The sequence below is a fragment of the Lutra lutra genome, chromosome 13 (genome assembly GCF_902655055.1).
Source record: "Lutra lutra chromosome 13, mLutLut1.2, whole genome shotgun sequence".
Lineage (NCBI taxonomy): Eukaryota > Metazoa > Chordata > Mammalia > Carnivora > Mustelidae > Lutra > Lutra lutra.
The window spans coordinates 26,098,130-26,114,842 of record NC_062290.1 but is presented as its reverse complement, the minus strand read 5'-3'; the positions used below and the strand labels follow the sequence as shown (position 1 = coordinate 26,114,842).

At 43.0% G+C, this 16,713-nt stretch overlaps 1 protein-coding gene across 4 annotated transcripts in view; it reads left to right on the top strand.

The window, feature by feature from the left end:
• SLC28A3 (solute carrier family 28 member 3) overlaps positions 1–16,713 on the top strand; it is a 70,272-nt gene that overhangs the window by 30,761 nt on the left and 22,798 nt on the right. For all 4 annotated transcript variants that reach the window (XR_007122371.1, XM_047700697.1, XM_047700698.1 and 1 more), the window contains 9 exons: positions 1,653–1,735; positions 4,323–4,414; positions 5,225–5,414; positions 6,491–6,635; positions 8,297–8,410; positions 8,995–9,072; positions 11,368–11,448; positions 12,909–12,989; positions 15,257–15,382. Coding sequence is in view for 3 of the 4 variants with exons in the window: in XM_047700697.1 (XP_047556653.1) it covers positions 1,653–1,735; positions 4,323–4,414; positions 5,225–5,414; positions 6,491–6,635; positions 8,297–8,410; positions 8,995–9,072; positions 11,368–11,448; positions 12,909–12,989; positions 15,257–15,382 (990 nt within the window). In the remaining variant the exon portion in view is untranslated. The remainder of the gene's footprint in view (positions 1–1,652; positions 1,736–4,322; positions 4,415–5,224; positions 5,415–6,490; positions 6,636–8,296; positions 8,411–8,994; positions 9,073–11,367; positions 11,449–12,908; positions 12,990–15,256; positions 15,383–16,713) is intronic.

Genomic DNA, 16,713 nt, shown 5'->3' with positions numbered 1-16,713 from the left:
GTAGGCAGAGAGGCAGGCAGAGAGAGAGAGGGGGAAGCAGGATCCCTGCTGAGCAGAGAGCCCAACGGGGGCTCAATCCCAGGACCCTGGGACCATAACCTGGGCTGAAGGCAGAGGCTTTAACCCACTGAGCCACCCAGGTGCCCCTAAATTAAAATTTTTTTAAAAGAAAAATGTCTATACCAATCTGATAAGTAAAAATAAACAAACAAATAAAATGGGAAATGTTTGGGGAAAAAATAGAACAGTTAATGTCAGACATTCTATAGAGAATAGGTAACTTGAAATTTCACTGTAAGAAAATAATAATCATGATTATTTAAATCAAATATTTGTTAAACTTTAACTATTGGCTAAGCTAGGCATTGGATGGGAATGAAATGAATAAGGGTCCTGTCTACCCCTGTCCTCAGCAGCTGCAGCTTGGACTCCAGTGGTCTCTTTCTATTATCCTTCACCTTCCTAATTCCTGGGGTCCAGCCCAGAAAATGAAGGTAGTCTAAATGAAGTGTATAATGGAGTTTGGCATCAAATAACTATATGATCTTTGAGAATCCTTTCAGCTCAGAGACATGCTTATGACTTCATTTTATATTTTTATTTTATTTTATTTTATTTTATTTTGAGAGGGGTGTGGCTAAAGGGAAAGACTCTTATACAGGCTCCATGCCCAGTGCAGAGCCTGATGCAGGGCTCAGTTTCACGACCCTGAGATCATGACCTGAGCCAAAATCAAGAGACAGACACTTAACTGACTGAGCTACCCAGGTGCCCCACTTACAACTTATTTCTAAGTTCTCACACAGTCCAGAGAATCAACGGCTACCTGGGATATGACAGAAAGTAAAAGCTGAGATTTGACATTATCCCTCCTAGAGTATGTTCAAAACTCTTCCATGTCTGCATACTTCCTTGCCACCTTCCCTTGCCATGCTTACAATAGATGGAACTTTTTGAGACATTATTGCAAAATGAAGGGAGGCAGAAAATCCTCTATGCTATGCTGAGAACAGAATAGGTCATGGATATTTAAAAAGTTTGAATGGTACATAGAAATGTAGCCCAGGTATATACTTCACTCCATTAATCAGAGCAAGGGTTTGATGAGAAAGGGAAATACTTCCAAACTTTAGCCCACTGATAGAAGGACCCTAGTTCCCAAGAGAAAGTTTATCAGCTCTTGAAGATCCTGGGCTTGTGTTCCCATCTGCAGACCAAGCATTGGACTGCCAGGAAAAATAAACTAGCCTTGGTCTTCGTCCTTTGGAAACCAGGATTGGCAGAGTATAAAAGGAGATTTATGCAGCCTCTGAAATTGAGTTCATTTAACTCCTGCCTGAAAACAGAGCAGGGGTTGAATGACTGCAGTAGAGAGAGGAACAAAAAGTAGAGCTATGAACCTATCCCTTAAAGAAAAGAAGGAAATATCAACAGCTCCTTTGGAAGAAAAAGGAGAGAGAAGTGTGATCCTGGATTTTTTGTGATAAAGGGGGAAATGTCTGCACAAGAAGATAATAGGAGCTATTTTCTTGCATAATAATTTTAAAAGAGCTTTTGTCAGTCCTTTGCCGAAATGCTGAGCAAAAGAGATGAGGGTCTATTATGCCCCGGCTTCTCACTATTCCATCTCTGCTGCAATGTTTGATTTCCAGGACGAAGAGCAAGTCACCATTGAGCAGGATTCTTTAAGAAACAAAGAAGATGAGGCGGATGACCCAGAGACACATCAAAAAGGGTACAGGTTTAAATTAGAGGAGTAACCTTACTGACCTCCTATTGGTTTTGTCACTTTGTTTTATCCTCATCTAATTTCAATCATTTATTATTATTCATTATCTATTACCACCACTACCACCCACCCAACAGCATTTTCAGAAAAATTAACGCTCTATGATAATCACTGCGGTAAATTCAAACTGCTGATGTCCTCTGGGAACCCAATATCCAGGACAGTCTTCTAATTAAAGCCATAAATTACCAACTAATTGCTCCGGTCCATGCAAAAGTAGTTAATTCATCTTCTCAATGTCAGTCAATAAGCAATTGATTTCTCAAAACCCGATCCACATTAAGTCCCCACAAACTTGCTCTTACACTGTAGTATCTTAAAGGTATTCCAAGTCCTTATTGCTCCATGAAGTAAGAGAGGCAAATAATTTTCTTTATTTTTTGGACCAGGAAAATGAAGCTCAGAGAAGTGACTTACTCAAGGTTAGTCAACTAGAGACGAACAAAGCTAACTTAACAATTTCAGCTTCTGATTCCTAGTCCAAGATTGTCTGGTTCATCATAACTTTCAAATTTATTTGTATTTGTCAAATTTCTGAATGTCCATTTAAATTTTATTTAAATTTCTATGTCTCTGAGGAACTTTGTTTTTATGCATCAGAAGGTCTCTCTGGAGTTGGTGAGAATTAAGATTAAAAGCTCTTGTCACCATCCACAACATTTACTACCTCAGAAACCTGAGCTTAGAGCCATCTTTCATTTTACTCTATGGATCTCTGACCCCCAGGGGCTGAGAAACTGTCTGGGGTGGGTAGAGATACTCAGCTTTCCCCTAATGATAATGGGATAGAAGTAATCTCCAGGAGGATAGAAATGATCTAGTCAAGATTACCAAATGGCTGAAGCCTCTATTTTGAGCTACTTTAATTTATACAGTATAAGATTACTGTCTTGGACCACACACACTCCATGCAATTAAAGAATCTGATGAACCCAACCTGAAGTACATGCATGCGCCCAATTCAATGTTGCCTTCCACCTCTGCCACTTTGAAACACTACCAGAAATCAAAGACAATGGATCATCAGCCTTTCCCAAGTTCAGTCATGAAAACTTGGTCTTTACTGAATTTTTATTTCCTCCATATCTTCTGGATCAGTGTTTCTAATTCACTCATATACATAACACCAAAGTTCTCATGATATAAAACTCATCATTACTATGTCTGATATGCTCTCATATATCCTACTTTTTCTTATTAAAGATAGATGTCCCGCACTGTGCTCTTCTTAATCCATGGATGGGTCCCAACCCACACTGATGGAATACTGTTTCAGATAAGCAACACACACTAACATCTCATTTATCCAGTAATTCAACAAATGCCCATCAAGCAGCCTCATCCCCAAGGGTCCTAATGCTACTAGGCTCATGTATATTCTCCAAGAAGTTAGCTTGTCAAAGTTTTATCATGAAATATGATCAAAGAAGACAGTAGGAGTAAAGCACAGAAGGATGCCTCTGTACAAGGAGATGCAAGAAGGTGTTGTATGAGTGAGGGGCTTTGGCTGTACCCTGAAAAGTGCAGGGGGTGCCAAGACTTGGACACACAGGCATAGCTGCTGCAAGATGGAGAAGTGGAGGGGAGGTCCCAGCTCAGGCCTGAGTCCTTTGAGATCCTAAAGATGAGGAATCTCCTCTAGGGACTAGAAGGGCCCTAGAAGTGACAATGATTAAATGTATGAATAAATTCCTTCCTCCAGTAGGAAAAGAAGAGGTCTCCATTAGAAGGCACACTGAGGAAAGAGACAAGTGCAGGGAAGCCTGATTTCAGGGCAGGAATGGAGGGAACCAGGAGCACCCCAGGAGAAGTAGAGGACAGTACCATGTGTATGGTCCTGGGGCCCCTCCAAACTCACTGGCTGATGGACACTGTCCTCCCCAGCAGAAGTAGTCAATGCACATTGACTCACTCACTACCTACCACCCCCTAACAAAGCTCTGGACAGAAACAAAGTCATGCCAACAATGCCAGAACTTTCTGGAAAGCTATCTTACAACCTGCTAGTTGGTAGCTCTGAAATCCACAAGATTCTTCTTTATATTTCAAGCACCCAGTGAAGTCTGTAGTCTCCCACTAAAAAATGTGGTAAGCAAGGACGGGGAACAACCAACTTACTCAAACTGTATGAGACCAGAAGGGGTGAGAGTTTCTAAAATGAACATTTCATAACCGTGGCTTAAAAGCTATCAAAGGCCCTCATAGTCCAGTGAGAAACACTCTCATCTTATGATTTATTTTTGGCTTTTGGTTAGTTACCGTTTCCCCTGCTCTGTTTCCAGAAGCATGTTTTCTGCATTTCTGTAAGCCCTCAGGGCTTGGCACACCCACACAGCAAACGCTGATCCACGCCATGGCTGATTATAGTCTTAAATGAGATGAGTATCCCATTTCTATTTTGCAGGACATACACTTCACCAATTTGTTCATTTGCTCACTTGATTTACAAAGGCTCATCTAGCTCAGTATGTCGGTTTATTTCATGTTTTTGATATTTACTTCTGCCTGCCTTTTTGTTTTTGTGTTGTTACAGATATCTGGAAAGGAAATATGATACAGTTTGTGATTTTTATAAGAAACACAAAACTACCCTTTGGTACATCATCTGGGGCATCTTAATACTAGGTAAGTAATGAAAGGAAGATGGATGCCAGTGTCTTTTCATGAGAATTCCCCAATTACTAGTTTTCTGTAGAAAGAAAATAAATCTTTCTAATCTTTTTGTTCCCCTGGACTTCAGTGAATCCGGAGAAGCAGAAATGTTAATCAAGAAGCCCTGAGTGATGGGTCTCAACTGGGGTTGCCTATGCAGATTGTTTCCCTTTTCAGTGTATGCAGGAGCAGCTAATTATTCAGGTCCCCTACTCTTACGGCCTTTGTTGTTGTGACAGATTTAAGGGTTGGTTAATGCAAACCCAGGTAACTAGAAGACATGGTGATACTCACCAGGTGGGAGTCTAATTGCAGAGGGCAATCTAAGTGAAATTCATACTTCATGCAAATACAATGTAAGCAGGAGCCTAGGATCATGTAGGCTGTTCCTCGTGCCTATCTTTGCAGATGAGCAGGTCCCCTATTTTGACTCCCTCCAAAGCAAAGGTTTCCACAGCCCATTTTGAAGAACACTCCTTTCTATAAAATGAGAACCCACGCACCCAAGACCATTGACATTAATTTAAGATCACTGCACCTCCAAGGTCAGTAGCTTGGTTGGTGGTCAGATAGCTGAAATGAGGAACAGCAGGGTTAAAAGCTTCCTCTATACTGGACCACCTAGTATTCTAGGCTTTTCAGGCCATGCAGCGAAGACCAAACAACTCTGCATTCAGTGTCTTCTTGGTTGAACCTCCCCTTGGCTGAGCTGCGTCAGTGCTACAGGCTGGTCAGCAGCTTAGTGTGGGTGATGTACCCTGTCTGCACTCACTCTCTCAACAGGTTACCTGGCGATGGTGATTGCAGCTTGTGCGCTGAACTTTCAGAGAGCCCTTCCCCTTTTCGTGATCACCGTGGCCGCCATCTTCTTTGTGGTCTGGGATTATTTTATGGCCAAATATGAGCATCGAATCGATGAGTGCCTGTCTCCTGGCAAAAGGCTCCTAAAAAACCAGTGGTTCTGGATGAAGTGGTAAATGCACCCAGTCCTCTTGTTGCATTTGAGAGGGAAGTTAGTCTTTTCCAACAGTGTTACAAAAACGCATTCTGAAATTGCTCCCTCATTTATGGGCTATTGAAACTAGAAATAACCAAATTATAATGCCTTCATTTTACAAACAGGAAATCAAGGTCTAAACAGGGCAATGACTCATTCAAGATATACAAATGTCCCTACAAAATGCTTTAATTTCAAGTGCCACCAAATGATAAAATGTTGTGCAAGCAATGGGACAGTTCTGTCTTAGGGAGGCAGCTTTCTGCTTGGGGCCTCTTTGAGAGGAAGACCCTGTGAATTATTAAAGCTGATTCTTTCCTATAGGACCCTATATCCTATGAGTGAGCACTCGGGGCTTTTCCCTCCGCCTATTTCTGTGGAACCTCCTCTTCCTCCAGGTGGCTCTAATGGATTGGACACAGGACAGGTTCTCCCCAGAGTAGCTCACAAGGGATGTACCAGGAAAGTTCACAAATCCTTGGCCTAATAACACAGGATTGTGCAATCTCAACAAGCTTTCTGGCTCTGCCCTCTAAGCTGTAAGTCAAACTTGTCATACCCACTGGATCCTCCAAGGAGTCAGAACACATTCTGAAGTCCAACTTAGCTCTCTGAGGTTCAATTGAAGTCCCCCATCCCCAGAGAACACATCTCAAGTTCTCCCCTAAAGGGAAGAAAGGTAAAATCTCTCCCATCTCCCAAAATGAAAGTGAGAACTCACAGCAGATCTCTCAAAGATACCACCATACTTCCCTCTCAAAGCGTCCTTTCTCATCTCTGACCCCTTTGTATGTCCTTGAACTAGTGAAGAGCCCAAGAGTTGTAGAATGTGCTTACGACGGTGCTTAATATTTTTTTTTATTTTTTTATCGTTTGGCTATCTGCCTTTATAGCCACAACAAAAGAGGGTTTGTACAATATCTAGAAGCATAACTTCCTGGTGCCAGGGTATGCTGCTCTTAATGCATTTTTTATTTGTTAGTTGAAGCTTGCTCCAGATTTTCAGGTTAGCATAACAAATGATGTTAATGCCTCCTTTCTGATTCTCTTAGGGTGATTTGGACCTTACTGATCCTGGGAGTTATTTTCTGGCTGATCTTTGACACCGCCAAATTGGGTCAACAGCAGCTGGTGTCCTTTGGTGGCCTCATAATGTATATTATCCTGATATTTTTATTTTCCAAGTACCCAACCAAAGTAAGTGTGAAATCGATCTTTTTCAGCTTGTTCCCTCTTTTTTCGCCCCTCATGTCTAAATTGCTCAAAATAATGAGTGTGAGAGAATTTCACTGTTATTCAGTGTTTGTCTTACCTTGCTATGCTACATTACGTGGCTAGAGTGCCTTTCTTCCCAAGCTTTCTGGGCGCTAGTACTCTCTCATTTTTCATTCTCAGTAATTTTCCAGTTACACCACCAGGGAGATGTTCTCTCCTGCCAAGTCCAATTTCTACTCATGTACCCCACCTCCCTCCATCAAACACACAAAGAAAATTTATCTATTTTGATCCGGGTTTCCCCAGGCCAGTAAATAATCTAATATTCTACCACTGGATTCTGCCATTTATCAAATTTCTATTTGCTAGTTAGATTATTTTACTGTAAAAATCTGTTCTTTTTTTTTTTTTTTTTTTGACAGAGAGAGATCACAAGTAGATAGAGAGGCAGGCAGGCAGAGAGAGAGAGAGAGGGAAGCAGGCTCCCTGCTGAGCAGAGAGCCCAATGCGGGACTCAATCCCAGGACCCCGAGATCATGACCCTAGCCGAAGGCTTAACCCACTGAGCCACCCAGGCGCCCCCTGTAAAAATCTGTTCTTAACCAGTTTTGTTCCCACTGAATTCAATTCTCATTCTCATTTTATCAGCCTGTAACCGATTAAATGGGCAAGAATTCAGAGATATCGAAGCTTTCACTCACAATTCAGAATGGCAAACTCCAGAAGATTTTGTTGGCTTTCTGAAAGGTTGACCCAAGAAAAACAAGTCACCTAGTAGGATCCAAAGTGCCTGCCCACCTCGGGTCAGCATCTCCACTGCTATCTATGCCTCTGATACCACAGTTCTTTGCAGCCCACTCATCTCAGCACCAAAAATGAAAGCAGATGATTGTCCATTCCTGCTGCACTCCCTGGCTCTGCATTAAAGTTAATTCGTTCCTTTTACAGTGAAATGGGAGCCCTCGCAGGGTGGAATTTCACTTAATTCACTTACAAATTGTCAGATTAACAAACCTTGGGCACACAGAGAGAAGCCATGTTCTGCCTTTCCATTTTCCAGACAGGGGAAGTAATTATATGTCTCTAACATTACAGCATGGCAAAGAGGACCCAATCCCTCCTCCTTTAATGGAGTCTCCTCTAAGACTATTCTTTTTTTTTTTAAGATTTTTATTTATTTATTTTGAGAGAGAGAGAGAGAGAGACAAAGCAAGAGAGAGCATGAGAAGGGAGGTCAAAGGGAGAAGCAGACTCCCCATGGAGCTGGGAGCCCAATGTGGGACTTGATCCCAGGACTCTGGGACCATGACCCAAGCAGAAGGCAGTTGCTTAACCAACTGAGCCACCCAGGAGCCTCTAAGACTGTTCTTTATGTCTAAGTTATTTCATCATGATATAATAGGTACATACTCTCCGGGGACCAAAGCCTTCAAACTCAGGGTTTGAAAGGGGGAATGCAACCCTGAGACCTGGGGGCATGATTCTATCAAGAGATTCTCTGCTCTCAGCTGCTTTGGGCTCCCAAACTGTGGATCATTGGCCACACGTGAGAAGTTTCCAAGGAAATCGTGACCCTCTGGGCATGTATACTGAGCTTAGCATTCATTTTCTAGTAAGATCTATCTCTCCATCTTTCTGCCTAGGTTTACTGGAGGCCTGTCTTTTGGGGAATTGGGTTACAGTTTCTTCTCGGGCTCTTAATCCTAAGGACTGACCCCGGATTTATGGCTTTTGATTGGTTGGGCCAACAAGTTCAGGTGAGTTGGGTTCAGATGAACATCTTGCTTATAAGTGCTTTTGACATTTGGCTATAATCCTCAAGACATGTCAGAAATAGGTTTCTTCATCTGCATGAGTTGACCCACATTTCTGTTTGTGTAGAATACATTAATCTGTCTAGTTTATTAATATTACATTTGTCCCTCCCCCATATCATCCATTGCACCACTCCCCTATCCCAAATGTCCCTTTCACCCTGCCCCAGAGGTGTGATACTTCTAAGATGGTTCCACAAACAGAAAAACAGGCTTTCTTCATACCAAGTGCTAACTAGTGCCATCTGTGTGCCATGTATGGTTTGCTGGAACAAACTGACACACCTGGCTCCTTCTTGAGCCTCCTGGAGTCAGACTGAATGTCACAAATGACAGGAAATCTGTATGTGGGTATAGTTCAAAAATATTCTTCCATGCCATCCATTGGAGCAAGGAAAATTACAAAAATCTACCTTCCATGTCTAACCAGCAAGTTTGCTGGGCTCCCCATCTGCAGAGCCTGGGCGGTCCTGTAGACACAATTCTGTGGTTGTAATGATCGTCTGCTTTTCCTTTCTTTCACTCAGACCTTCTTGGAATACAGTAACGCTGGTGCTGAATTTGTCTTCGGCGAGACATACGCAGAGCACTTCTTTGCATTTAAGGTAAAACCAAATCCCTTTTTGAAGTAGTTACTTCCTTTTCAGTACCTTCTGGTTCTTTGTCCCAGATATTCTGATTAGAATATCTATCTACTAGATATTAATATCTAATACCTAATTAATTAATACTAATTAGATATTAATACTAATTGATATTAATACTACTATCTATTAGATATTCTGATAGAAACTGACCAGAAACCAGATATACACCTGCCAGGCATGTCCTGGGTGGATATCACATCAATGCCTTTTCTCATTTATCAGATTTTTTCTGAAGTCAGTAGATAGCAAACATTTTTCTTGGTTACCATAGCATGGAGGGAAACAGCTATAAGTCAGACATATACAAATACTTTTGAGGGGGCTCCTGGCTTTGCCTGAGATACTTCTGAAAAATCATATGGGACAATAGTATCTGAGGCATCTGGGGAAGAAACATCCGGTAGCTGGCAGTGATGAGGCATATGGCCACTGATGGCTTCCAGGTCTGGGATCAGTGACAGCTCTCTGCTCAGGAATCTTCTCCATCTCCCAAAAGGAGACAGCTGCTCACCCCATTAACCTCTCTTCTTCCAGAGCCATTTTCATGCTAAACCCTTCCTGTCTTTCCTTCAGCATAGCAGGCCTGGAGGCTGGGCCTTCTCCCAACCCAAGGAGGCACATTATGCTCCAGGGGAAAGGGAAGCTGGCCTCCGTGCACTCCCACAACCCCCAGGAAGCTCACTTTCCCCTGTGAAGACCCTACAAATACTCGTTGATGAGGCAGAAAGATGAATTCAGCTTTTCCTTTAGCATTCTTTTTTTGTGGTATTGTTATTCCTACGCTTCTAACTTATTTTCTCACTTAGGGACTCTGAGTTTACCTCCAATCTACCCAGGCTTCAGTTGGGTCAACGTTTATGCTGAATCTTTTTTTTTTTTTTTTAATTGCTGAGCCCAGAATTGGGAAAAAGAAAGTCACAAGGGAGGTATAACTTGCTGCCCAGATTGTGCCAGTGTCTTTGGACATTTCCTACCCACCCACCTCCCTCTTCCCCAGAGCAGTGGCCTCTATCCTTTCTGCCAAAGCAGAATCCCCGTGAGAACATTCAAGAGATAAACCCCTTTAATTCCCTGAAGCTTTCAGGAAGGCTCTGCTTGCCCATTAAAGCCAATAAAAGCACGTAAGGGAGTGAGCACTGAATAATGGCACAAATGTCTTCTAATATATATTATTAATAGATTTTTCTAAATTAGATCCTGTACAAATTGTCCTCGGTCATTCCATGCCTCTGGTGGCAGCTTGTCCCTGGTCATTTAACTGGGGAACAGAGGGAAAGGGGTACCGACGGGTAGGGGTGTGGAGGGAGCCAGCCCACAGCTCCGTGTGTTCTCTGCGGGGTAGAAACTGTTCACTGTGGAAACACACGCTGCATCAAAGGCACCCAAATAGCATCAGGGAAACAAGATCCAGAAAAAGACAATTGTGGTATCACAGAAGCAAACTAAGTCTCCCAAGTTTACTTTTTTTAGTGATTAAAAAAAAAATCTATAAGTAAAATAATAATTATCTTAAAAGATAAATGAGGGGTGCCTGGGTGGCTCAGTGGGTTAAGCCTCTGCCTTCAGTTCAGGTCATGATCCCAGGGTCCTGGGATCAAGCCCCGCAATAGGCTCTCTGCTCAGCGGGAAGCCTGCTTCTCCCTCTCCCACTCCCCCTACTTGTGTTCCCTGTCTCGCTGTCTCTGTCTCTGTGAAATAAATAAAATCTTAAAAATAAAATAAAATACAAAATAAACAGATGGGCACTTACTTTATGATGCAGTGTATGGAAGCACCTACCGTGCTCTATCTGATCTGTGCAGCCTCTGTAAGGAAGGATCTGAGAGGCTCCTCATACTGTTTTGACCAGCATCCTCCGCTTATTAGTGGAGGCTGTTTAACCTCAGAATGTCAAGAACATTTGCCTATGGCCTTCAGCTTCTTGATCTAGTTATTACAAATTCCCCTGAAACTGTATTACTTCCTGAGAAACTACAATAAGAAAAGCTCATCATTGCAGAGAAATAAAAAGTGTCACATTTCCTATGAAATATACTCAAGTGTATCCAGAGGAAATTCAAAGAAAAAATGGCAGATGGGGTGCGCTGGCTGATTAAAATGTCATTTAGTTCAAAATGACATCGATGATGAAGATTTGGAGGATGTTTCGGTGGGGGTAAGGAGGCAGAAAAGTGACCTGATCTGAACCCTCCTGATCCAACTGAGGCCAACATCAACCCATGATTGCTTTCATGCCTTCACCTTGCTCCCCAGGTCCTGCCAATCGTGATTTTCTTCAGCACCGTGATGTCCATGCTCTACTACCTTGGCCTGATGCAGTGGATCATTAGAAAGGTACTGGGACTTGTAGAGATTGGATGACAAGTGTACGGAGGCGATTTTAGGGACAAAGTCTTAAATGCCTTTTATCCAGGTTTTCTTGAACAGCCTTACTGTTTGTACCAAGATTCACCACCACCTCCTCTTCCATCCCAAGTTATTAGACCCAAACCAAAAAATCCTACATGGGGCCCTAGAGGCAATTTCTCCTTAGGGACTTCTAACGGGGCTTTAACTCTCCGTCAGTGGTTCCTGGCTATCTTCCTAAAACCTTAGTAATTATATCTTGAACCAATTCAAGTTGGTTGACTCCAACAGAGCACATGCCCATGGGGAGAACAGCATCCTTCCTTCAACCTGGCTGTGTTCCCTGAGCCTTACACAGAGTCCCTCCTTCTCCTCGGGACATTGCAAAAGTGGAGGCTCTTGTTCTTGGAGTTGCCAGAGGATCCAAGCAAGAAGGGGAAGCTGCTTTGTGTTTCTGAAGGAGTTTGATAAGCACACACAAATTTAAAAAAACTAAAAGTCTGAAAAGTTCATCTCATCCCTGCCACCCCAGCAACTGTCAGTCCTGGTACATTCGTGTTAAATCAGAACATGAGGAAATGTGTGAGTTAGTTTGATTGCACACATGAGCCAGGCAGTGCATACAGAGTTTGGACACAGCCATAGCCCTCCTTTGATCCTTGTAAATACATAAAATAGAAGGAAGGAGGGAGAGAGCAAGACAGGGAGAGCGAAAGAGAGAGAAACCAGAACACCAGCAAAATTCAGAATTTCAGCAAGAATGTGCCAGGGCCCATAATTTTCTGATTGTTGACTTCAACACTCAGCATTCATTTCTGTGCTCACATCTAAGCAGAAAGGAAGGAGAGAATGCAACAGAAGGTCCCCATCCTGAAGCGGACACCACAGTCTCTAGTTGGAAGGGCCCGTGCAGAAAGGGGACCATCAACCATGTTCATTTGAGAGTTCAGTAGAAAAGGCCAAACCTCAACTACATCCCACTGCTTATTAGCTGGGTGATCTTAGACAAAATAACTAAGCTGTTCTGTGCCTTGGATTCCTATTCTATAAGATGGCCATGATTACGGGACCTCCTTCAAAGGGCTATTATGATAATTAAATGTGTTCCCTGGATCAAGAGCATAAAACAGTGCTTGGAATGCAGTGAATCTTATCATGACTGTTAGCGATTACTATGATTTATTACTCTTATACAATGTTTCAGTAGACATTGGTTTGCTTATTGAATGTATGAATTCAAAATATATACAATGATTCAGCCCTACTATTCACATAGGAGGACTGGATGCATCCGCTCTGTAGACTAGATAACGCACACTCACTCTTAGCACCATCACAGGCCTGCCAACAATGGTGGAAGGCATTTTCCTCCAAAGACTTTCATCCCTATTTTGAAGTATTGTGTATACAAAGAGCTCTTCCCTGACTTTATCCCTTTACCTCTTTAGGTTGGATGGATAATGCTAGTTACTATGGGATCATCTCCTATTGAATCCGTAGTTGCTGCTGGCAATATATTCGTCGGACAGGTAAGTTGTAATCTCAAAAAAAAACAAAAACAAAACACCTGTTGAAATGTATACTTTTCCTAGAAAGCGGAATAAGTAACATAACGGTGTTATTGTTTTTTAGTGTCAGGGGTAGGGTGTCAAAATAGGGAACCCCCAGCACTGACAATGTCCAGATTCCAGAGAGAGAGAGAAAGAGTGTATGAGAGAGCTCCCTTCCAAGTGTCCCAGCACACTAGTGTCAAATTTGGGTTCTTGAAAGTTTATGGAGAGGAGGAAAGGTGGAATCGTTTTATCAAAGCGCTGGGCTTCTCTTGTGTAGATTCTCAACCAGTCTTTTGTGAGCTGACTGAATTGCTGACGTCTCCAACCCCCCCTCCGGAGGCTAGAGGGTCACCCACTCGAATGGAGTTCACCACTTACCCAGAAGCTGCAGAGATGTAACAGGCAGCCTCATTTTCTGTGGTATAATGCTTGTGGAAATGGAAGAGGCCAAGAAAGGCTTTCCACCAATGACCCTGCAGCTGTATAAATACTGGAGATTATTCTCAACTTGTCTGAACAGGCCAATGGTCTGTCTTAGCTGGGCCTGAAGAAAGATGCTGATGAGCAAAAGCATTTTCATCTTCCTGATCCATCACACGGATAAGTGTTTTGCCTGAAGCCTACTTAAGCAAGGAAATATGAAGCCAAGGGGTGTCCTTCAAAACAGCAGCCTTCCTAAGGGGTGGATAAGGAAGAGATCATAATCATCCTCGCCACTCAGAATAGGTAGCTTCAGGCAAAATGGAATCACACCCAGGAAACGTGTGAATGCTTGCCAGCACCACTACCCAAGGAAATTGGATTTGAAGCAAAATTCAAGTCACCCAGAGAAACGCACATTTCCAACTCCAACTCCAAATCTGAGGCTTACAGCTGCTCCAGGCAGGCTGAGCCTTATTGGTAAGCCCAACTTGCAAGCCTGGAGGATAGTCTTTAGGGCGGGGCCCATACTTCCTTCCCTAGGAGTTGAAATCGTGATAATTATAGCCATAAAATCTCTCAGGACTAATTAGAACACCTTCTTGACTTGATTACTCCTACCTGCAGGGTAAGAGGGCTTATGTACTGAGTTTCTATTTAGTCCATGAAGTGAAGCTCAACACATTCAATCTTATAGAACAATTACAAATAATGAGGGGAAAATTGTAAAATTGCACACATGCTTCTGTGACGCTCAATTTGATAACTTAATATGCTAAAAGTACAGCTATTATTTATGGAGAGCTCCACGTCGCAGGCCGCCTGTCCTCCTTAATGGGACTCAAGCCCTTACAACTGCACTCTAATTCCTTTCCACCCAAGGGGAAGAGTGGGGTGTCTGATTACCAATTAGGAAAGTGCCTGCAGGCACCTGTCCTTGTTCTTGCTGGTATTTTTTTTATACTTGCGTCTCTATGTCCATGTGGTGTAAGCAAAGAGGTATATGGTCTGTCAAGAAGAACCTGGAAGATGGGAAATCTCCAGTTCAGAAGGCCAGGGCAGTTACTCCAGCAATAGTATTCCGACCTTAGAAAAGAGTATCTGGCCATCAGACTCTAATCCTAGGCTGGTGGGACCTTATACGGACTGGCCTTACAGACTTTGCAGACTTGACACATGACGCTATATGCACACTGACGTGGAGTTCAGTGACCCAGACATTGATGGTGTGGGTTCTCAAATGAACATGCATCAGAACCACCTGGAAGGCTTGTTCAAACACGATTGCTGGTCCCATTCCCAGAGTTTCTGAATCTGTAAGTCTGAGAATTTGCACGTCTACCAAGTTCCCAGGTGATGCTGATAGAGCTGTCTGTGGTTCACACTTAGAAATACTACTTTAAGTCCAAGTCTTGGTTTTGGCTCAGGTGGTGATCTCAGGGTGGTGGGATTGAGTCCTGCATCAGGCTCTGTGCTTGTCATGAGTCTGTTTGAGATTCTCTCTCCCTCTCCCTCTGCCCCTCCTGCTTGTGTCCTCTCTCTCTCTCTCCCTCTCTCTGCAATAAAGAAATAAATCTTTAAAAAGAAAGAAAGAAATACTGCTTTAGAAATGGAATCTTGGGGCACCTGGGTGGCTCAGTCAGTTGGGTGTCCAACTCTTGGTCTCAGCTCAGATCTTTATCTCAGGGGTTCGAGTTTGAGCCCCACATCGGGTTCCACTTTAACAAAAAAAAAAAAAAAAAAAAAAAAGAATCTTGAGTAGATTGGCAAACCCTCCTAAGGTTTAAAAAGGAACATTTAATCTGGTCTTCCTTTGCTTCCAGACAGAGTCTCCACTGCTAGTTCGACCATACTTACCACACGTCACCAAGTCTGAACTCCATGCAATCATGACCGCTGGGTTCTCTACCATTGCTGGAAGTGTCTTAGGTGCATACATTTCTTTTGGGGTAAGGATATTTATGGAAAATTATGGAAAATTCAACCTCTTATTTCTTTGCTGCTTTATCTCTGTCTTTTCTTTACCACTGCTGCCAGAAAAGGAGGCAAAACAGTGTCCTTCACCCTTCCTTTGGCATTTGAGTGGAGTAACCCTGAGGGGCTTTGTGACTTCATTTTCAAATCCCTGCCACCCAAATGTGAATTAGATCCAACTGTGGCAGAATGAAATCGTATTATGAGGTTACTGTGGCTGAACACTTAAATATGTAAAACAACAACAACAAAAAAGAAAAACCACTATCACTGTCACTAGTAGAAGCAGTCAAGACCAGGTTTCAGCAAAGTATGGCTCATGGGTCAAACTAAATTGCTCCCCCTTTTGGTAACTAAAGTTTCACTGGAAACCAGCTCCTTCTATTCATTTCTGTATGGCAGCCTTCATGCTACAAAGTTGGGTAACTGTAGCCTGAAAAAGCCAAAAATGTTTACTCTCTGCCCCTTCACAGAAAAAGTTTTTTGACCTGTGCTTTGGAGCAGTGGTTCCCAAAACTTACTGCATATTAGAATCATCTGGGAACTTTTAAAAACCCTAATGCCCAGACCCATACTGCAGAGTAATTAAGCCAGAATCTCTTGGAGTGAGACCTAAGCAGCATTGTTTCTTTAAAAACCCTTCCTGTATATTCTAACATACAACCCAGTTGGAGAGCTGGTCGTCTGTGGCCCAGCGCAGCAGACCATGGTTAACTGATGCTCTTGCCCCAAGCAAAGAGCTTCTAAGCTTTTCTAAGCTTCTAAACTTCTAAGCTTCCTCCCCAGTGGAGAAATGGAAGAACACACAGCTGTGGGCCCAGGTGACTAGCAGTGCTTACCAGATAGGTGAGTCTCATCCCTCCGCCTCATCCGGTCCTCTGAGAGCCAACCACGAGGAAGAGAGAAGATTAAAAAGGTGACAGAGATCTCAGGAATAGCAGCTTGTCTGGATCCACAGATGGTCCACTCCGCCACCACTGTAGGAATTCTGCCGGCAGAAATGTGCTGGCTGCAAGGGAGTGGGGGAGGAAATCCAGATACTGCCATTCTGAAAATACAGGGAAGGGAATCCCAAAACAAAATAAGGATGTGGGGAGGAAAGGGAAGAGAGTTTAAGCAGGTCCACAGTGAGGGAAACAGAAATCTCTTACAGATTAAAGGGACTCTGGAGAAATGAATATTATATAAGGGCACCACGGATTTCAGGAGAGTGAAAGGAAGACAGGGAGGGGTGTGTCTGTGCCTGCATCCCCAGATACTCCCCCTGTCTACACTGATGATGTGATGAAATATGGGCTTTAGGGAC